Source organism: Cebus imitator, unplaced genomic scaffold (assembly GCF_001604975.1).
Source record: "Cebus imitator isolate Cc_AM_T3 unplaced genomic scaffold, Cebus_imitator-1.0 Scaffold668, whole genome shotgun sequence".
Taxonomy (NCBI): domain Eukaryota; kingdom Metazoa; phylum Chordata; class Mammalia; order Primates; family Cebidae; genus Cebus; species Cebus imitator.
The window spans coordinates 549,635-571,390 of NW_016107983.1; the positions used below are offsets into that span (position 1 = coordinate 549,635).

General features: G+C 50.0%; 1 protein-coding gene across 5 annotated transcripts in view; it reads left to right on the top strand.

The window, feature by feature from the left end:
• Positions 1–1,668: 1,668 nt before the first annotated feature.
• The window catches only part of PHYKPL (5-phosphohydroxy-L-lysine phospho-lyase), a 23,058-nt gene continuing 2,970 nt past the window's right edge, over positions 1,669–21,756 (top strand). The window contains exons 1-12 of one of the 5 annotated variants that reach the window (XM_017518276.1): positions 1,669–2,023; positions 2,991–3,109; positions 4,399–4,558; positions 7,182–7,256; positions 7,789–7,876; positions 7,954–8,070; positions 9,864–9,946; positions 10,221–10,446; positions 17,622–17,776; positions 18,168–18,257; positions 19,905–20,035; positions 20,997–21,078. In XM_017518276.1, coding sequence (XP_017373765.1) covers positions 1,965–2,023; positions 2,991–3,109; positions 4,399–4,558; positions 7,182–7,256; positions 7,789–7,876; positions 7,954–8,070; positions 9,864–9,946; positions 10,221–10,446; positions 17,622–17,776; positions 18,168–18,257; positions 19,905–20,035; positions 20,997–21,046 — 1,353 coding nt within the window. In that variant the 5' untranslated portion in view covers positions 1,669–1,964 and the 3' untranslated portion in view covers positions 21,047–21,078. Of the gene's footprint in view, positions 2,024–2,990; positions 3,110–4,398; positions 4,559–7,181; positions 7,257–7,788; positions 7,877–7,953; positions 8,071–9,863; positions 9,947–10,220; positions 10,447–17,621; positions 17,777–18,167; positions 18,258–19,904; positions 20,036–20,996; positions 21,613–21,756 lie in introns of those variants that run through there. The other 4 variants (XR_001821665.1, XM_017518277.2, XM_017518278.2 and 1 more) reach the window with 4 other exon arrangements.

Below are 21,756 nucleotides of genomic sequence, written 5' to 3' on the forward strand. Positions count from 1 at the left end.
CAGGGTTTCACCGTGTTGGCCAAGCTGGTCTCAAACTCCTGATCTCAGGTGATCCGCCCACCTTGGCCTCCCAAAGTGCTGGGATTACAGGCATAAGCCACCGCACCCAGCCTATATCACCTCTTGACCAAGGAGCAGGTGAAATGTTAGCTGGGCCCGGCTACAGCCTTCTCACCCTCTGCCTCAAAGCAGGAAAAGCCCCTGAGCCAATCTGACTCCTCTGAGCTGCCATGGGGCCACAGCTGTGGCTGGAGTTTGAGCTACAAGACAGGGCTCAAAAGTGGGCCTCAAATAGAACACACACACACACATACACAAAGCCTGAACTGCAGGGCATGGAAGTATCATAGGTCTCTCTACTAGTGAGGAGAAACCAATCCACGAAGAAAATGGTGACCACGATCCCACTCACACACACACAGGATCTGTGAGGACTTGATCTTTAGAAACGAAGTATAGGGTGGGCATGGTGGCATGCACCTGTAGTAGCAGGTACTTGGGAGGCTGAGATGGGAGGATCACATGAGCCCAGGGAGGTAGAGGCTCCAATGAGCTATGATCATGCCACTGCACTCCAGCCTGAGCAACAGAATGAGACCTTATCTTAAAAAAAAAAAAAAAAAGACATACAGGCCACAAGCAGTTAACCTCTCGGTTAATTTGGGAATAATTTTTTCCCAAAAATCATGTAAAATATTAAACTCAGCTTTACAGTTAAAAATAAGAAACTCCATTCTGTTAGGGAAGATAAAAAAGTCCTGTTGCATGGATGGTGGTGATGGTTGCACAACGATGTGAATGTACTTTTGCCACTGAATTGTATTCTTAAAAATGGTTAAAATGGTAAACTTTGTTATGTATATTTTACCACAATTTAAAAAAAAAACACAACTCCAAATGTTCTTTAATAAATGCATTAAGCATCTTACGACTGTATTGGGAAGAGAAGAAATCAGAAATGAGGGAGTGAAGCAGAGGCCTGGGAATCATGAAGAGGTGGGCAGAAAAGGAGGGACAATCAGGAGCCTCCCCTGCCCCAGCCCGCAATGGCTGCAGTCCCAGGCCCGTGTTCTAGGGTTCTTCAAGGCAGAAAGCCCCAGTGTCCCACCCCAGGAGTCAAAAAGACCTCAGTTGGAGTCCAGCCTCTGCAGCCTTGCTGCGTGTCTTACAACGAAGCCCTTTCACTTTCTGGGCTTCAGGGTCATGGACATGTACTACAGGGAGGCTCCGCAACTCTCTTCTTGCCCAAACACTGCACGATTCTTAGCCTTAGATATAGCTCGTGTTCATCCTGCCTGGATTCTAACAGGAACCATGGTGCCCTGAAGGTCAAGCTCAAGGTGATCTCCTTGGCCAGCCCCAGAAGGAACCCTGGGCTCTCCATCTGCCCTTACTGCTGCCCCTTCATGGGGCTGGGAAGACCTAGGCCTTGCTTCTCCCACCCTGAGGCCACTGTTGTGTACTAGGCCCCGGGCCAGGTACCAGTCATGCACTCGCACTTCGGTCTCAGAGTTCGTCCCAGTTTATGCACGCGGAAGACGATTCAAAGAGTCCGGCCTGAGCAAGGCCTGCGGCAGCGGCGACCCTCACCCGGGGACCGGGAGCCTCACCCGGGCGCTGGGAGCAGGGGCGGGGTCGTCCGGGACCCTTTCCCGGGAGGGAAGCTGCAGGGGCCTGCGGGGTGAGGCCCGCGGCGCGTCTCGGAACCAGAGCCCGGGCAGAGCTCGAGCTCCCGCGCGCGACTGCCAACGCACGACCCCGGGGCCGGAAGGCTGCCAGGCTCGGTCGGCAAGCGAAGAAATGAACCTCCACAACGCGGGCGCTTGGGGGCGGAGGCCCGAGTGCGAACCCGAGCCCCAAATCGCTACCCAGGCAGGGTGGGGCCCGGGGCGGGGCCTTGGAGGCCCAGCCAGCGCGGCGACGTCTCCGCACGGCATCTCGGCACCGACTGACAGCCCTACGCCATGGCCGCAGACCGGAGAGCGAAGGCCGACACCCTGGCGCTGAGGCGGCAGCTCATCAGGTACCCGGGAAGGGGGCGGTCGGCGCGGGGCTGCGCGGGGAGGCACGCGCACGCACGACGCACGGACGCCCGACGCACGCGCTTCAGGGAAGGAGGCCGCAGCTCCCCAACCCGCCCCGCCCCAGTCCCGGCCCAGCTGGAGCTTCGCAGGGCCAGGAAGCGGGCGGCGGTGCTGGGCTATCCGTGCGGGTGGTCTCCGCTGCGCGGCCGCCTCCCCCACAGCACCGTCTCCAGGCCGCCCAGTTCAGGAGCCGGCCCCGCCCACACCGCTGTCTCGGCTGTGACAGCCTCGTTCGGCAGCCTTTGCCCCGAGAAGACTTTCACCCGGGCGCCTGGGAAGACCTCACCCAGCGTGGCCTGTCAGCAGCACCTGGGCCTGGCTCGAGAGCGCCCTGGGGGTGGGGCGCTGAAAGGGCAGACGAAGGGAGAGTCGGAGGAGTCGGTTAACAGGCAGCCTTAGAGAAGGCCCACACTTGACCTGTGAGGGGTCCCTCGGTGGGACGGTAGGTGAGGCAGCCTCCCGCTGGAGTTCAGGGCTGCCACCCAGCCAGGGGGACCACGTGGCTGGCAAGGAGCAGTTAGGGCTGAGAGCCAACCACCTAATGTTGGTGCCCTACCCCATCCCATTGAGGACACGCGGCCTTACGGAGCCCCCGTGGGCCTTGGTCAACCACCTATTCTCAGGATCCAGGGGACTGACGCGGCCACATGCAGAAATGAGCAAGGAGGTAACAGAGGCTTAAAATACTTTAAGAAACAATTCTAAGTTTCAGCAACTTGTTACCCCATCCGCTTCCTCTTTTGCAACCACCTATGAAGTGGGGAGACCAGGCAGGGAAGCAGCATCTTGCCCTTCAGGCTTTCATGTTCTTCCCAGAACTGGGAAGGGATGGGCGGAGGCCTGTGATGAGTAGATCTCCCTTTAGGTCTTCAGACATGGCTGTCCACTCCTTGCCTGTCCCCACAGCTCTTCCTGCAGACTCTTTTTTCCCGAGGATCCTGTTAAGATTGTCCGGGCCCAAGGGCAGTACATGTACGATGAACAGGGGACAGAATACATCGATTGCATCAACAATGTGGCTCACGGTCAGTATCATACCTCAGGCTGGCAGGGCAGAAGAGAAAGCCAAGGCTGTGAACTTGGTCCCAAGGTGACCCGAGATTGCAGAGAGGTGTGGAGAACCTGGGTTGAATTAAGGCACTAACAATACGCAGAGGAGGCTCAGTCTTTGCAATATAGCTGTGGAATGCTGCAAGCTGGAGCTGTGCTAAACCAGGCAGGAGTCAAGAGATCTAGGTCTGTGGGTCTAGTTCTACTTGGGACTGATCATGAGCTCACATTCACGAGGTCAGGAGTTCGAGACCAGCCTGGCCAACATGGTGAAATCCCATCTTTAATAAAAATACAGAAAATTAGCTAGGCACGGTGGTGGGTGCCTGTAATCCCACCTACTTAGGAGGCTGAGGCAGAAGAATGGCTTGTACCCGGGAGGCAAAGGTTGCAGTGAACTGAGATCAAGCCACTGCACTCCAGCCCGGGGACTCTGTCTCAATTAAAAAAGAAAAAAGCAGAGACTCTAGTCTTAGACTGCTTGGGCTCAAATCCCTGTCCCCTACTAACTTTGTGATCTCGGGCAACTTACTTAATTCTCTGTGACCCTATCTGCAAAAGACATGATGATCCTAGGTATCCACGTTAAGGTGTTTGGAGAATTAAGTGTGTTAATTTATGTAGCTTGCTCTGAATATGCCTGGCACATGGTGAGCTCTGAGTACATATTCACTGTTATTATCCTTGGCCTTGGGAAATCAAGATTACCGCCAGCCCCCATTGGCTGGTGAAGTGAAACCAGTTGACAGTCACTCCCCAGCCCCACCTTTGTCATGCAAGCCTCAAAAGGCCTTCCAGCCTGGGCAACATAAGGAGGAGACCTTGTCTCTAAAAAATAAATAAAATACTTAAAAATTAGCCAGGCATGGTGGCTGGTGTCTGTAGTCCCACCTACTCAGGAGGCTGAGGTGGGATGATCACTTGAGCCCAGGAGTTTGAGGCTGCAGTGAGTACCATGACCACATCACTGCATTCTGGCCTGGGTGACAGAATAAGACCCTGTCTCAAAAAAAAGGACATGGCCTTTCTAGATAGGGTTCTTCTGCTGAAGAACCTTTTCCTTCTACCAGAATCTCAGGAACTCCTGGATCTGCCTTTCCAGAACCAGCGTTTCTCACCCTGTTCTGCCTTTAGACTCCCCTCTTTCTACCTGTCCCTCTGGAACTGCGTCTCTTCTGTCTGGGTTTATAGCTTGGGGCTGGGGGAGGCCGGGTGGGACTCACTGAGCGGAGTCAGCTGGGTGATGAAGGTGGCCCTCTTCCAGTTGGGCACTGCCACCCTCTCGTGGTCCAAGCAGCACATGAACAGAACCAGATGCTCAACACCAACAGCCGGTACCTGCATGACAACATCGTGGACTATGCACAGAGGCTGTCAGAGACCCTGCCGGAGCAGCTCTGTGTGTTCTATTTCCTGAATTCTGGGTAAGTGGACTGCAGCCAAAGCCCAGCAAGAGGGTGAGACGATAACGAAGAGAGTCGCTCACATGGGCCCAGTGTTGTGTAGCTGACCAAGCATGGACTTGGGGAGAGACAGCCCTCGTTGCCCCAGGCTCCTGGCAGATTCCCAGCTGTAGGTCCTGTTGCTTTTTCTGTTGGATCCAGTTTCCTTGTCTCTTACTGAAGGATGCTATTACCTCCTTTCTAGGATCATTGCTGGGGCTTAGTGAGGTAATATGTTCCCTTATTTCTGCCTTAGGGATACAGCTAAAATCCCTGCCTATAGGTTGCTCAGTAAGAAACAAAAACATCAAGTGATTCTGCAAAGGAATACAGAATTACAAGGAGGGCTCTGGAGGACGTGTACAGGGTATCCTGAGGCCTAGAAATAGCGAGGGACCTGACCTGTTCTAGGGGTACAGGGAAACCTTCCCTGAAGAAATGATGTTAAGAGCTGACTAGGAGAGGAGGAAGATGTTAAGCTAAGAGCTAACTAAAAGAGGAGGAAGGAAGGGTGCTGCCACTGCTAGTCAGAAGTCTCGTCAAGGCTGGGTGTAGCCAGAGACCACCTCCTAAAATGAGAGCTGTCTCATGTCCAATTTCTCATTAAAACTCTTCAGTGGCTTCACATGGCACTAAGAAGAAAACCCAGGCTCCTTCCCAGCCCTGTGCTTGTGGCCCCTGCATATCTCCCCACTTCCTCTCCTGCTCTGCCCTCCTCAGGCCTTGGCCTCCCTCATCTTCTTCTGGTTCCCTGAGCACAGAGTTCTTTTCCTTCACAAGGCCTTGGTGGATGCTGTTCTGTCTGCCTGGAAACTTCTCCCTCAGGACCCAGTGCAGGAGTTAACCTCCCCATAGAAGCTTCCCCTGACCCTCTGTATTGGTCTGCTCTGGCTGCCATAACAAAATACCGAGACTGAGTATCTTAAACAAGAGACATTTCTTTTCTCACAGTCCTGGAGGCTGGAAGTCCAAGATCAAGATGCTGGCAGGGTTGGTTTCTTCTAAGGCCTCTCTCCTTGGCTCGGAGATGGCTGCCTCCTCCCTTTGACCCTGGTTAGTCTTCTGTCTGCAAGTGTCCCTACTGTCTCTTTGTGTGTCCAGATTTCCCCTTATAAGGACACTGGTTAGATTGGATTAGGGGCTCCCTGATGGCCTCATTTTAACATAATCACCTCTCTATCTCCATATCCGTTCACATATGGGCCATTCTGAGGTACTGGGGATAGGGGTTCAACACATAAATTTGGGAAGGGGGTGCAGTTCAACCCATAACATGCCCTCTTTGGTTCTCTCTCCCAGGGCATCCATCGTAGCACTTAGCAAAATATTCGCTTTTCCTTTTTTGGCTTTTGTGGTAGCATGTGTGTGTGTGTGTCTGTGTGTGTCTATGTATATATACGTGTGTGTATATATATATAAATTCACAGACACACACGTATATATACATACACATATATTCATTTTTGTCCACAGTTCCTGGCTCATAACTCCCACAGCCCTTGTTACACTCTTTTATAACATCAGGTGTGTTAGGCCTCAGGAGACAATCACCTTCTCCTGCCTTCTTTTCACCTGCCCAAGGCAGGACTAATCTTCCCTACCTCTCTGATGATGGATCGTAAGACTCATTCAGGGAGGGTCCCACCCCGTGTCCTGGTGTAAGGAATGCTGCTATCATGAAGCTTCCATAAAAACCAAGGGGACTGGATTCAGAGAGCTTCCGGATAGATGAACACATAGAGGGTCCTGAAGAGTGGCGCACCCAGGGAGGGCACGGGAAGCTCCATGCCCTTCCTTCATGCCCCTCCCTATGCATTTCTTCATCTGTATCTTCTGTAATATCCTTTATAATAAACCAATAAATGTATTTCCCTGCGTTCTGTGAGCCACTCTAGCAAATTAATTGAACCTAAAGAGGGAATTGTGGGAACCTCAACTTGAAGCCAGTAAGTCAGAAGTTCCAAAGGTGGCTGGCACGGTGGCTCATGCCTGTAATTCCAGCATTTTGAGGCTGAGGTGGGAGGAATGCTTGAGCCCCAGTCTGGGTAATATAGTGAGACCCCCTCTCTACAAAAAGAAAAAAGAAGTTCCAGAGGCCCAGACTTGCTACTGGTGCCCAGGGGGCTGTGAGGCAGTCTTAGGCATTGAGCCCTCATGCTGTGGGTTCTGATGCTGTCTCCAGGTAGTGTTGGAATTGAATTGGAGGACACCCAGCTGGTATCCGCTGCAGAAGTGATTGCTTGCCTGCTGGTGGGGAGAAATCCTTACATATTTTTTGGAGTCACAGAAGTCTTCTGTGTTGATTGTTAAAGTGTGAAAGCAGAGGAAAAACAATGGGTTGAGTTTTTTCCAAACAGCTTTCATGACACATACGAGAATATAAATTCCAGGAGGGCCAAGGCTGTGTCTATTTTACCTGCTCTTTTTGACCCCAGCTTCTAGCACATTGGAGGCATTTGATATATACCAAACAAATAAGCAAGTGACTGACTAGTTGATGTCCTGAGAATCTTCTTGCTGCTAGAAGAGTCCTTCTGCCCTCAGCATTCCTCTGTGGGAAGCTCCTGGAGCACTGTCTGACTCATGCCCACATTTTTGGTCATAGGTCAGAAGCCAATGACCTGGCCCTGAGGCTGGCTCGCCACTACACGGGACACCAGGATGTGGTGGTATTAGACCAGTAAGTGCAATTCGCCGCCCTACTGTTTCCAGAAGCCTGGCCCACAGGCCTCTTGGGGATCTGTGAGACTGACTCTGGGTGCCTTAGGCAGGGAGGACGAGGGGCCTGGGCTACTGAAGGCAAGCATGGCAGGCAGAGGACCAGGCAGTGGTTCTACAACATTTTATACTTTCAAACTGTCCCCACAGTAGCTCCCATGAATTGAGTATGTAATGTGCACAAGGCCCAAGCTGAGAGCATCAACACATTTAAGATTCATTATAAAGAAAGAGGAACTTCCACCCCATTTCATGGGAGAGAAAACAACCCAGAGAGGTTAAATGATGAGCCACTGTCACATAGCCAGTCAGCAGTCTTCCAAGAAGTGCTGCTGACCCCAAAGCCTGTGCTCTTCCCCAGCCCAAGGACTTGGGGGCTGTGTCAGGAAAGTTGGCCTCCCCTGTGGGTCTTCAGGGGTGGGGAGACCATGGTCAGATGGGCCAGGGAGTGGGTACCACCTGGGCCTGAGCCTACCCTCCCTTCTCCTCCCCAGTGCATATCACGGCCACCTGAGCTCCCTGATTGACATCAGTCCCTACAAGTTCCGCAACCTGGATGGCCAGAAGGAGTGGGTCCACGTGGTATGCACTGCCCAACTCAACAACAGGTCGGTGCCTGCCCCCAAGCCCAGATAACATGGCGCTGTCACTCCCCACAGGCACCTCTCCCAGACACCTACCGGGGCCCCTACCAGGAGGACCACCCCAACCCAGCTGTGGCCTATGCCAACGAGGTGAAACGTGTGGTCAGCAGTGCACAAGAGAAAGGCAGGAAGGTAACCATGTTCATGCCTGTCCAATCCAGTAAACAATGAATGTCACCTCCATTGTTGTCACCACCCCTGTGCTAGATCCTGGGAACCCAGAGAGAAAAACCAAACGAGGCCCTGCCCTCTAGAAGTCTGGGTAGGGGCAGTTCAGGCTCAGCAGAGTCTTAGCGTATGGGTGTGATAGGCAGCCAGACCCCGAGCAGGCCTCGGGGTATATCAAGGGAGGTCCTTAGAGGAGGTGCTCCCTGATAGGGTAAGGGTCAGCCTCTCCAAGCTGGTGAATAACAGAGGAAGGGCATCCTAACGGGTGGCTGAGAAACCATGTGAATGGGTGGCCAGGCAGAATAGGTCGGGAGCTGAGCCTGGCGAGGCAGGCAGGTCCACATGCCAGAGGGCACCAGAACTATGCTGAGCAGCTGGAGTTCTACCTTGGAGGCCCCAGAGAACCACCAAAGAGTCTTAAGCGGGAGAGCAGTAAGATCACGGGGCTGGTGCTGGGGCTGCTCTCTGACTCCAGGGCTGTGTGAAGGATAGATTTGAATGGGACAGCCTGAGATCAGGTGACCATGATTTAGGCCCCAAGCGAGCGGTGGGGAAGCCTGATAGGGGCAGTATAGTGGAGACAGAGTGTAGGTGTGTTACCCATGGTGACAGCAGAGGGAGGACTGTTGGCAACAGGTGAGGGCTCTCTGAAGGCTTCACTGAAGGAGTGACAGAGCCAGACACAGGAGATGTGGCAAAGAAAGGCAGCCTGTGGGGCCAGAAAGGTTAGCAGAAGCCGACCAGGGAAGCCTTGCCTATGTGTTTCAGGGGCTCTGCAAACCCTTCTATAAAACCTAAAAAAGCAGATTGCTCTGATTGCGACAGGTGTGGGGGACCAGTATCCCATCCCATTGGCCCTGCCCTCCCACCTGTTGGCAGAATACAGTTAGGAAGTCACTGCCATATGCAAAAGGGGTTACTGAGGGGTTTTAAACAACAGTGATATGCTCAGCTCTCTGGGTTGAGGCATCCATCACCGTGGTGGCCATGTGGAGAATGGACTGGACGAGGCATCCAGTTAGAAGGCATCTGCAGGGCCGGGCGCGGTGGCTCACGCCTGGAATCCCAGCACTTTGGGAGGCCGAGGCAGGTGGATCACGAGGTCAGGAAATCGAGACCATCCTGGCCAACCTGGTGAAACCCTGTCTCTACTAAAATACAAAAAAAATTAGCCGGGCATAGTGGTGCACGCCTGTAGTCCCAGCTACTCAGGAGGCTGAGGCAGGGGAATCGCTTGAACCCAGGAGGCAGAGATTGCAGTGAGCTGAGATCGCGCCACTGCACTTCAGCCTGGCAACAGGGCAAGACCATGTATCAAAAAAAAAAAGAAAGGAAAAAGAAAATAAAAGAAGGCATTTGCAGGAGTCCAAGGAAGAAACAGGCAGATCTGCAGGAGACAAGCATGTCCACGCAGAGGGCAAGGAATAGGTTTAGAGAGGAGGCTGAGGTAGAATCCTTGGGCAGTGCTGACTGATGGGTGGAGGGAGGGGGACGGAAGGAACAGGCTTGTGGGGGAGAAATCAGTGCATTTAGTTTGGGGCATGCCAAGTACTAGGCGCCTGGAGGCATCCAGGTGGTAAGAGCTTGTTGGAGGCCTGAGAGAAAACTGAGTCACAAACCTTCAGATGTGCCGTGGAGTCCAAGGGGTGCAGCAGTGACGGTGACTTGTCCTTGGACTAAGCCAGCACTAGCAGGGCACAATGAGCCAGTCACTGCACACCTCCATGGTCACGTTCCCAATGTCCATCTCTTCACAGATTGCAGCCTTCTTTGCTGAGTCTCTGCCCAGTGTGGGAGGGCAGATTATACCCCCTGCTGGCTACTTCTCACAAGTGGCAGAGTGAGTAGGTGGGCGGGGTCTGCCCTAGGGAGGCCAGGGCTCTAATGGGCTTTTCCAACCTCTGGTCCAAATCCCAACTTCAGCCTGGCCTGACTGCCAGAATTTTGAGACAAAGCCCTTAAAGAAATAATGGCCCAGAGAAGGCCAGCCATTTGCCCATGGCCCCCACCTTATTACTGGCAGAACCAGGATGCAAAGCCCCGAGACCTCCTGACTCCTGGTCTTATCCCTCTCAACCACAGCCCCCACATCAGTCATCTGTCCTCTGCCACAGGCACATCCGCAGGGCCGGAGGGGTCTTTGTTGCAGATGAGATCCAGGTTGGCTTTGGCCGAGTAGGCAAGCACTTCTGGGCCTTCCAGCTGCAAGGAAAAGACTTCGTCCCTGACATCGTCACCATGGGCAAGTCCATTGGCAATGGCCACCCTGTTGCCTGTGTGGCTACAACCCAGCCTGTGGCAAGAGCATTTGAAGCCACTGGCGTCGAGTACTTCAACACGGTGAGTGACAGCTCTAAAGCAAGGGAGCAACATGAGTTCTGACAGGCCCCTGGTGATCAGCCTGTCCTTAGTCAGCAAAGGCTACAGGGCTAGCCCTGTGTCCAGCACACACTTCCAAGATACTGTCCTTAAGATCATAGCCAGGTCAGGTAAGAAAACATAAAACATCTTTTAAAATTAATGTCAATCCAAAAACTGTCACAGGGGACCATGTCTTATAAAATATATAAAAAAGTATGAGTCCTTGTCTCCCTTCCAGCAGAAGCCACCCACTCTGTGCCAGGCCATGTGTCAGGTGCTGGAACTTGAGCTGGTTAAGAGGCTTGTGAGGATTGTGGTCTACTTGGGTAATACATGATCTGGGAGCAGAGTTCACACTGCAGTAGCTCCCTGCCTTTGGGGTACAGGGTCAAGAGCTTTCCCTGAGTGAAGCTGACAAATGGCATATTCAGTGGCCCTGAGGCAGCAGTTGCAGAGCAGGTGAGATGATGATGGCAGGCAGCAGGAGCCCTATAGGAAAGAGCTGAGGAGTCTGTACTGATCCTGAAGACAGTGAGGACTGCAGGAGGGTTTTAGTCCTGGAGAGAATGCTCTTTGAAAAGATCTCTGATGCTCAGTGTGGAGAAGGAACTGGAGGGAGGGAGACTGTTCCAGGGAGGAGAGGAGGAGGCCCAGAGGAGGGGGAGCAGGGACAGAGGGTTGAGAACTCACTGTGAGTTCCTCAAAAAGCCAGTTCAAATTGGGGACTGAAACATGTCAGGATTTGGCAAGATAAGGCAGAGAAGGTCCTTGGGGGTGAGGGAAGTGACACTTTGGCTGGCGCATTCAGCCAAAAACCACCACTCAGTGTCCACGTGAACATAGAGCCTGAGACAAGCTCACTGTCAGGGAAAGACAGGCTTCCAGACTCATGGTCATGATAGCATGGAGGACAACAGTGGAAGTGGTGTGTTCACGGGGCTGTGGGAGCACAAAGGCCATCCCAGATGAGAGGTGGGTGAAGAGCTGTGGGACAAGCCATAGAGGCTTCATATAGACGGCAAGGCTAGAGCTGAGTCTGGAAGGCTGAGCAGAAAATCAAGTGTGTTGTGTAAGGGGAACAAAAGCCCAGTGGAGCAGCATCTTCACTTTTATTTCTTTATTTGACCCTCAAGTGTAATTAGAATCCTTGGCTTATGGAAGACTCTCAACATCACTCTGTGCATAGCCCTCTTCTAGTTATTCAGTTAACCTTTATTAATGTTCTACGCACCTGAGAAGCCATCATGCCTAATAAAAGCTAGGACCTTGACAATATCCTGCATCTCTCCAGATGTTCCCCCAATCCCCTTATTGCCTCCTCCACCCATCAGTCTGAATAACCATGGTAACCATCACTCTGAATCCCATATTCATTATTTAGTTGTTTTTTTAATTTATCATGTCTGTCATGCTGTATATACTGTGGGGATTCTTTTTTCGACTAACATCACTAAGAATCCTCCCTATTGCCTGTCACTGAAATTCCTTTGCTTTGACCATTGTATAATCTTTTGTGTAAATGTACCACAGTTCACTCATCCATTCCTATTGATGTGCTTTGAGGTTGTTCCTTTTTTTTTTTTTTTGCAATTATGAACAGTGTTGCTTTGAACAATTTTTCTAAGTCTCTGTTGTACATGAGGCAAGAGTACATTAGGACTGTACTCTTGTGCAATTCCACCCTCAGGTACAGTAATTAGGACTGTACCTGAGGGTGGAATTGCTGGCTCATATGGTATGTGTTCACCCTTAATTTTAAAAGATAATGACATTTGTTTTCTGAAGTAGTTCACGAGTTAACACCCCACCCATAGTGTGTGTGTGTGTGTGTGTGTGTGTGTGTGTGTGTGTGTGTGTGTGCGCCCGCGCGTTTTTGAGATGGGGTCTCATTCTGTCATCCAGGCTGGAGTGCAGTGGCACAATTTCAGCTCACTGCCTTTACTTCCAGAGCTCAAGTGATCCTCCCACTTCAGCCTCCTGAGTAGCTGGGACCACAGATGCATGACACCACGCCCAGCTAATTTTTTGTATTTTTGGTAGAGATGGGGTTTCACCATGTTGCCCAGGCTGGTCTCAAACTCCTGAGCTCAAGTGATCAGTCCACCTCAACCTCCCAAAATGCTGGGATTACAGGCATGAGCCATGGCACCCAGCCTGTATCTTCTTCAGTGCCTTTTAAATTTTGCCAGTCAAGTGGAGTGTAAAACATTAGCTTGCATGGTCTTGATACGCCATTTCCTGATTTCAGATTACATGAATTACCTTTTCATGTTTTTGGCCATTTATTTCCTTTTCAATGAAATACCTGTTTGTGTCTTTTGCCCATTTTTTGATTACTGGTGCTTTTCAATTATATTTGTGGGAGTATTGTGTCTGTTTGTATATGTGTCTGTTTATGTGTATATACCAACATATACATATCTATATATTCTTGATGCTAATTCCTTGTCAGTTGTGTATTTATGAATATGTTCATCTAGTTTACAACCTGTCTTCACTCCCTTTACATATTTATGATAAATTTTTAACACTTTGTCAACTCTATCATTTTCTTTCATAGACAGTGTTTTTCATGTATTGTTAAAGATATCTCTCCCTACTCCAAGTTATAACATTTATGTTTCCTCTTAAGTCTTTTAACATTTTGTTTTGACATATAGGTCTTTAATCCATCTGGAGCTGATTTTTGCACACGATGTGAATCAGGAATCCAATTACATCCTTTGTGCATGTGATACCAGAGTGTTTTCCTTTTTTCAAAAATCTTTTTCTGCTCCCTTTGTTCTCCACTAATCTTAGATGCCACTTCTGTTATGTAACCAAAGTTCACACATGAAAGATTTGTTTCAGGACTCTTACACTTTTTTGGTCATTTTGGTCAGATTACCTTTCATGTACCACATTATTACTAGAGCTTCATAATAGGTTCTACATTTATAATAGGTTCTGGTATCTTGCAGAAAAAGTCTTTTCACCTGTGACTATTCCTGTTCCTTTTCTCTTTCATTTAAATTTTAGAGTTACCTTTAAACAGTTTATGAAAAACTCTGCTGGGATTCTGATAGGGGAATTGCTTGATCTTTTAGATCAGTTTGAGGAGACCTGTTTTTGTTTTTTTTTTCTTTTTTGAGACAGTCTCTCTGTTGCTCAAGCTGGAGTGCAATGGCATGATCTCACCTCACTGCAACCTCCGCCTCCCAGATTCAAGTGATTCTCCTGCCTCAGCCTCCTAAATAGCTGGGATTACAGGCACCCGCCACCACACCTGGCACAACTTGATATTTTTTGTATTTTTAGTAGAGACGGGGTTTCACCATGTTGGCGAGGCTGGTTTCAAACTTCTAACCTTGTGATTTGCCCACCTCAGCCTCCCAAAGTGCTGGGATTACAGGCATGAGCCACCACATCCACCTTTTTTTTTTTTGAGGCAGTCTTGCTGTGTCATCCAGGATGGAGTTCAGTGGAGCGACCTTGGTTCACTGCAACTTCTGCCTCCTGGGTTCAGGCGATTCCCCTGCCTCAGCCTCCCAAACAGCTGGCTCCACCACACCCAGCTAACTTTTGTTTTTGGGGTTTTGAGATAGAGTCTCATTCTGTCACCCAGGCTGGAGTGCAATGGCCCAATCTCAGCTCACTGCAACCTCTGCCTCCTGGGTTCAAGTGATTCTCCTGTCTCAGACTCCCAAGTAGCTGGGACTACAGGTGTGTGCCACCACACCCGGCTAATCTTTGTATTTTTAGTAGAGATGGGGTTTTACCATATTGGCCAGGCTGGTCTTGAACTCCTCACCTTGTGATCCACCTGCCCCAGCCTCCCAAAATGCTGAGATTACAGGTGTGAGCCACCACGCCCAGCCTAGATTTTTACTGTATGCTATCACATTAAAAAAATTTTCTTCTATTACTTGAGTAGGAATTGAATTTTATCCTTTTTATGCATGTAGTAAAGTAATATTTTTTCTCTTTTGTTAACATGGTGAATTATGTTTATGGCTTTTCTAATATTAATCTTTGCAGACCTGGGACAAATCAAACTTGGATATGGGGCGTTATCATTTTTATATATTATTGCATTGTTTTTTGTGAATTTGGCCTCTATTTTCAGGAGTAAAATGCTGGCTCACATCTTTTTTCTTATATCTTGGGTTTTGATACCTGGGTCCTCCTAGCCTTATAGAATCAACTGGGAAACATTTCTTTTCTTTTATATAAAATTGGGATGACCTGTCCTTTGAAGGCAAAAACTCACCTATAAAGCCATCTGGGCCCTGTGTTTTGTGGGAAAATATTTAACTGCTCCTTTAATTTCTTTAAAAGTTATGTTTTAGTGAATTCAAGATGATATAACAAAATACCATCGACCGGGTGGGTTATAAACAACAGATTTCTCACTGTTCTGAAGGCTGCACATCTAAGATCAGGGTGCTAACATGGTTGGGTTCTGGTGAGAGTCCTCTTCCAGGCTGCAAACAGCCAACTTCTTGCTGTACCCTCATACAGCTGAAAGGGTGAGAGCTCTCTGGGATCACTTCTATAAAACCATAATCCCATTCATGAAGACTATTCTTGTGACTTAATAACCTAAAGGCCCCACCTCATAATACCATCACATTGGAGGTTAGGATTTCAACATATGAATTTGGGGGGACAAAAACATTCAATTTATTGTAAGTTATATGGGGTTTTTAAAGTTTTCATATGTGCTTTGTGCCTTTGTCTTCCTCCTCTCCTTCTGGGACACCCATTTGCATATGTTGGTATGCTTGTGTCCTCAGGTCTGTAAGACTCTGTTTTTCTTCATTCCTTTTTCTTTCCGGTCTTCAGAGTGGACAATCTCAGTTGACTTATTTTTTTTCAGTGATTCTTTCATCTGCCAGCTTAAATCTGTTGCCTGGCACGGTGGCTCATGCCTGTAATCTCCAAGCACTTTGGGAGGCTGAGGTGGGTGGATCACTTGAGGTTAGTTCAAGACCAGCTTGGCCAACATGGCAAAACCCCATCTCCAATACAAAAATTAGCCGGGCATGGTGGCATGCACCTACAGTCCCAGCTACTTGGGAGGCTGAAGAACAATCGCCTGAACCTGGGAAGTGGGTTACAGTGAGCTGAGATTGCAGTGCACTCCATCCTGGGTGACAGTAAGACTCTGTCTCAAAAATAATAATAATCTGTTAAGTCTCTCTAGTGAATTCTTCATTTATTGTGCTTATCAACTTGAGATTTTGTCTGAAAATTAATTAAAATTTGTTTATCATTAGACTGTTTTTGTAAGACATCATTTTCATGCTTAGCTTTTAATTATTTAGGTACAGTTTCCTGTCATTCTTTTTAACATATTTGGTTTTGGGGTTTGTCTGCTTGTTTGGAGACAGGGTCTTGCTGTCACCCAGATTGGAGTGCAGTGATGCAATCTTGGCTCACTGTAGCCTCAACCTCTCGAGCTCAAGTGATCCTCCCACCTTAGCCCCCAAGCATTTGGGAGTACAGTCATGTGCCACCACGCCTGGCTTATTTTTTGTAGAGATGGGATTTCACCATGCTGCCCAGGCTGGTCTCCAACTCCTCAGCTTAGGCAACCTGCCCACCTTGGCCTCCGAAAGTGCTGAGATTACAGGCATGAGTCACCGCACCCAGCCAACATATTTGTAACATCTGATTTAATGTCTTTGTCCAATAAGGACAGTGTCAGCTTCCTTGGGGACAGTTTGCATTGATTGCTTTTTTTTCTCCCATGTCTGAGCCACGCTTCTTTCTTTGCATGTTTCAGAATTTTGTTAAAAGGTGGACATTTTAATATAATGTGGCAACTATGGAAATCATACTCTCCTCCCTCCCCATGGTTGTTGCTTTTCTTGTTTAGTGCCTTTTCTAAACTAATTCTGTAAAGCTGTTTTTGTCATCTGTGGCCACTGTAGTCTCTACTTGATTAGCTTGGTGGTCCTCTAAACATTAGATCTCCTTACTTAACTGGAACCTGTAAGTCACTCGGCCAAGAGCTTATAACTGCCTTAGACTTTACTTCCTCATTCTGTAAACCCTCAAGGTATTCAGTGGTGAGGGCTTAGGGCTTTCCCTATCTCTCCTGAGCATGCACACAGCACTGGGCATGAGCACATCCCTATGCGTATGAATGGCCATCTAGAGTCCCAGGAATATGTCAGAGCCTTTCAAAGCACCCTGTAGCCACCTCACAGTGATAGAAAGCAGATCAGTGGTTGCCTAGGGCCAGCAGTAGGGGGATGGGTACACAAGTGATGAAAACATTGTTATACAGGTATGTACATTTGTCACCTCACATTGAACTTTATACTTTTAAACAGTCTATGTAAATTATACCTCAACAAAGATTTTTTAAAAGATGTAATTCAAAAAGCATGGTCTGCAGGAGACACCTTCCTCCTGATCCTCTAAAAACCAAGTCTCCACTCTCATACGTGCAGGACAAGGACAGGGTGGGAGGAAAAAGAGCCAAAGCCCTCCAAATGCCTGAAGGGAACTGCCCATGCTGGGCCTGGCACAGCCAGATGAGCCAGGGTTAAGTCAGAAATACAGATCTGTATGTGTAAAGTCTGTTGGCACCCAATTCTTAACTTTTAATAATGCTACACAAGCTAAACAAAATGAGCTGGCAGGCAAGATGTGACTCCCAGGCAGCCGGCTTGTGTGCATCCTAAAATTTTCCCTGGGTTCAGCCAGCAGAGCTGTGAACTCACACCACAGTGGCTTTTTCTGGGTGGGCCTTGGCATGCCGCGCTCACCTTCCTTGAAGGAGGAAGGAGCGCTGCTTGAAGGAGGAAGGGAGAACCAGTCCAGTGCTATGGGTCTGGGCCAGCCCATGAGATGGGGCCTTAAAGCCTCTCTTGGTAGACTAGCTCTGTAGGAACAAACAGGACACCCTCTCTTCTGATTCTGTATATCTTCTGGGGGCTCCTACTGTACTTCAGGGGTACCTGACCTGGGTTGCTCCTGGAAAGGCAGGACAGCCCATGGAGGCCCCCAGCATTTACTACTGCTGAGAACTGTGCCCTGAGGGGTTTGGGGCTTGTGCTCTTGCCACTGCCATTGGAACACATGTGGCAGTTCTCCTGCCTCATTCTTTTTGGGGCATGGCCCACTCTGCCAGGCATCTGACATGTTCTTTGTCCCTGGCTCAGTTTGGGGGCAGCCCAGTGTCCTGCGCTGTGGGACTGGCTGTCCTGAATGTCTTGGAAAAGGAGCAGCTCCAGGCTCACGCCACCAGTGTGGGCAGCTTCCTGATGGAGCTCCTCGGGCAGCAAAAAATCAAACATCCCATCATCGGGGACGTCAGGTGAGGCTCTGGGGGCAGCAGTCACCACCCACCTGCCAGGGCCCAGTGTGGTACCATTTCCTTCACCTCCTAACCACCTGGGATGGTGGGATTATGTCCACTCTCATGAGGAATTGAGACACTGAGAGGTGCTATTGCCCAAAACAGCACTCCTGGGTACAAGAAAGCCAGTACATGACCGGAGCCCTAGCTACGCCCAAGCCTGTCTCCTCTGTCCACACCAAAGATCCTTCCCAGTCCAGTTACTCCCTGAAACTGTTCCCACCACCTTCTGAGGGTGCCTCCTATGCTCAGCCTCCCCAGGAGGCACAGGTAGGAGCCCAGGCAGAGGGTGAAGCGAGCACCCTGGCCCCTCAGGCCTGGTCTCCTGAGATGTCACCTTCCCCTCCAGGGGTGTTGGGCTCTTCATTGGTGTGGATCTGATCAAAGATGTGGCCACGAGGACACCAGCAACTGAAGAGGCTGCCTATTTGGTATCAAGGTATTTTCTTCTTCAAACAAGTTGTTTCCTGGAGTAGCAGACATCCCAGGTGCCTCTTTGCAGGGCCAGGGGCCCCAAGTGGAAAGGAGCATCTTCATCTGTACCCCAATTCCTCAGCACTCTGGGCCAGACTTAACTGAAAAGAGGGCTGGGGGCTTGGGGGGACAGCTGATCCTATCAGCTGAGGACAGAGGTAAATGGCATTAGCAGTTCTGTACCCAATGACTGACCGCAAAGGCCGCAGATGAGACACAGGCTGTTCCCAGCTCAGAAGCACCTCTGCCTAGAATGCCCAAGTTAGCAGGGTGCTCAGACCCAGGAACCCCTAATGCCACCTCCCACAGGCTGAGGGCTGGAGAAGGGAAGCAGCTTCTCCAGTCACACCAGGGAGCTGTGGCAGCACCAGACTCTGGGTTCCTATGCCACATAACAGGTGGTTGGGATGGACAAGACTCCTGCTACTAAGCTGGGTCAGGGGTGTCTCAGAACTCAAGACTCCACCGGCCCCACTGCCCCGGTTTGCTTTCACTTGGACCCCAAGGCCCTAGGACTTCTTCCCCTTCTAGTTTATGATTCCCTTTTATCTCCATTCCCCAGGCCTACACCCTCCCCTCTCCCCCACCATTTAAAGTTCTTCTGGTATCTGATGTGTCCTTATTCTAACTGTGAGACATGCATGGTGTTGTAAATTACCCTGTGCTGTATTTGAGCTTGGCCTGCCTTCTCAGTCACATCCCCAGCTTACCCCTACCCCCTTCCCAGGAACCTCAGGGATTCAGAATGGTCGGGTGGCATGGAAGGAAACCCACCCTTTCATCTCACAATACCCTGGGGGTGTTTTTCCAGTTGAGTGAGAAAATGGGTAAGTCACCTGCCGTCACCCTGCTAGGTGGCAAGACCTAGATCTGGCCCCAGGGCCATATAACTTCAAAGTCCAAGCCCTGTTCTTTCTGGCATGGCCATGGTCAGTGCCAAAAAGACAAGGATACGAAAATGAAGCCAGAAGGCAGACTCCCCACCCTCTGCCAAGGCAAAAAAATAACAAGGTTTACAAAAAAAATGGGAACAAGGATCAAAGAATATAAACACAATCATGCACACCCCTCATCTCAGAGATGAGGTTAGGCTGTGGACTAAAAGTGATTGGTAGCTACAAATAAGATAAAGCCATCTTCCTAAAAATAATTGGAAATTTTAAACTGGAATTCTAAAATAACCCAGAAGACAGGGCAGGGAGATTCCTGAAGCTAGTGAGCAGCACGTGGGACTCATTATACCAACTGCACTGTTGGACATTATATAAGGAAACTATCCATCACATAAACCATACACAAAACCAGAGAACTGCAGTCTGGTGTTTCCCGGTGGCCATTCATTCTTGGCTTGGACTGGGGCTCCAAGGTTAGGTGCAGCAAGGCACCTGTTCTGGGGGCAGCATGTTCAGGGCCAGGTGTGATACACCCCAAGCAGGGGCTGCTGTGGGCCAGATGCACAGGACTTTGGCAGAGATGACCAGTATGGTGTCCTGGCAGGAACTGGGCCATGAAAGGCTCCAAAGGCAGTGTGGCTGAAGCACTGGATTTGAGGCCCTGGCCAGGCTGAGGAAGGCCTTTGAAGGCCATGTAAAGGGGTGTCCTATCCTCACAGGCTGAAGGAGAACTACGTTTTGCTGAGCACTGATGGCCCTGGGAGGAACATCCTGAAGTTTAAGCCCCCAATGTGCTTCAGCCTGGACAATGCACGGCATGTGGTAGCAAAGCTGGATGCCATCCTGACTGGTGAGCTTGAACCCAGCAGCTAGAGCCTCCTAGCATGGAACAGGGAGGGGACAAGAGTCCAAGAGCAAAGGCACATGTCCTCTGGACAGGGCAGGGAGCAACAAGCAGAGAGGGACCTTCATGGCCCAAGCTGCTACTATTCCTTGCCTGTGCCTCACAGCTTCCGGGGCTATGGGGAGATGGAAGCTCAACCACCACCCAGCCTGCCTGAGCAGGCATCAGATGGATGCAGGACAAAACAAGGCTGGCCTGAGAAACTGGCCATAAGAACTACAGTGGGAGGTGAGAACCCGTTACTGCCAGCCTAGGGTGTAGCAATGGCAGGGAGTTTCATTCTGTCCATGAGCCAGGTCACATGAGGCTGCTGGGTGGCTGAAATAAGATTTGCACCGAGGGCTGACTGAATGCAAAATGAAAATTCTATCCCACATTCCCCTTCACCTAGGATAGTCAGTGTCAACCCGGAGTCCCCCCAAATCCATTTACAAGGAAATCTCCTGGCTGCATTGCTATTTACAGCTCAGTGAGACCCCAAATAGGCAAAGCTACATCTCACAGTAGAGATCAATGCTGCCACCCAAGCAACCTGTGCCCTTCTACCTCTAGATGATTACTGCTACCCATAGGCGTGTTTAATTCCCAGGGCTCTGGAGCTGGGGGAGACCCATCCCTGCTAGACACAATTGGAAGTGGTAGGGATCTGATGCGGAAGGAAATGTGTTTGTGGGGCTCAAAGGCTGGCCACAGAATTGGCTTAGGGATCCTGGGCAGAGCTTAGAAGTCTAGAACTGAAGGCTGACTTTGTGCTTTTCAGGAAATTGCTGCTACCCCTTTGGGGAGTAAGACATGGGTGTGGATAGCCAGGGGGCCTAATCTCTGAGCTCCCAGTTTGGACACTGAAGTAACAGGGGGTCTTCAGAGAAAGGTGAGTGAGTTGGGGTGGCTTTGTGGTCTTTTTCAGACATGGAAGAGAAGGTGAGAAGTTGTGAGACGCTGAGGCTCCAGCCCTAAGCCAGCCTGCTCTGCCTAAGTGTACACTCCAGGTGAGTGGGCCTTGTTTCTTGCTGTTGGAGATGCCGAGCAGGTTCCTTACCATCAGCAGTGAGCAGCCTTAGCAAGCTGTGCCTTTATAAAAGACGTTTTTGTTCTGATTGATGCTCCTTCCCAAAGGTTAGTTTCAACACTGGAAAATCTCCAACGTTTAGCTTGCATTTGATGGCAGGAATAGCCGTTTCCTCCCTTGAAACCTACGGAGCTGTATCCACGTGGAAGCCCAACCTGCCGGTACCTCTTGTAACCACCTATTCTTATGCCCCAAATACCTGACCTGGAGTTGGGCTCCCATCCAGCCAATAAATAAACCCTGCTAGAGCAGGCTTTTCTGTACCAGCCAGGAGGGGGCACTATTGTGCCCCAATTCAGCTGACTCTGGCACTGACCTACTGTGTAAAGAATTGCATTTTCGGCTAGGCGTGTTGACTCACGCCTGTAATCCCAGCACTTTAGGGGGCCGAGATGAGAGGATCACGAAGTCAGGAGATGGAGACCATCCTGGCCAACATAGTGAAACCCTGTCTCTACTAAATAGAAAAAAAATTAGGTGGGTTTGGTGGCATGTGCCTGTAGTCTCAGCTTGAACCCGGGCAGTGGAGGTTGCAGTGAGCCAAGAATGTGCCACTGCACTCCATCCAGGCAACAGAGCAAGATTCCATCTCAAAAAA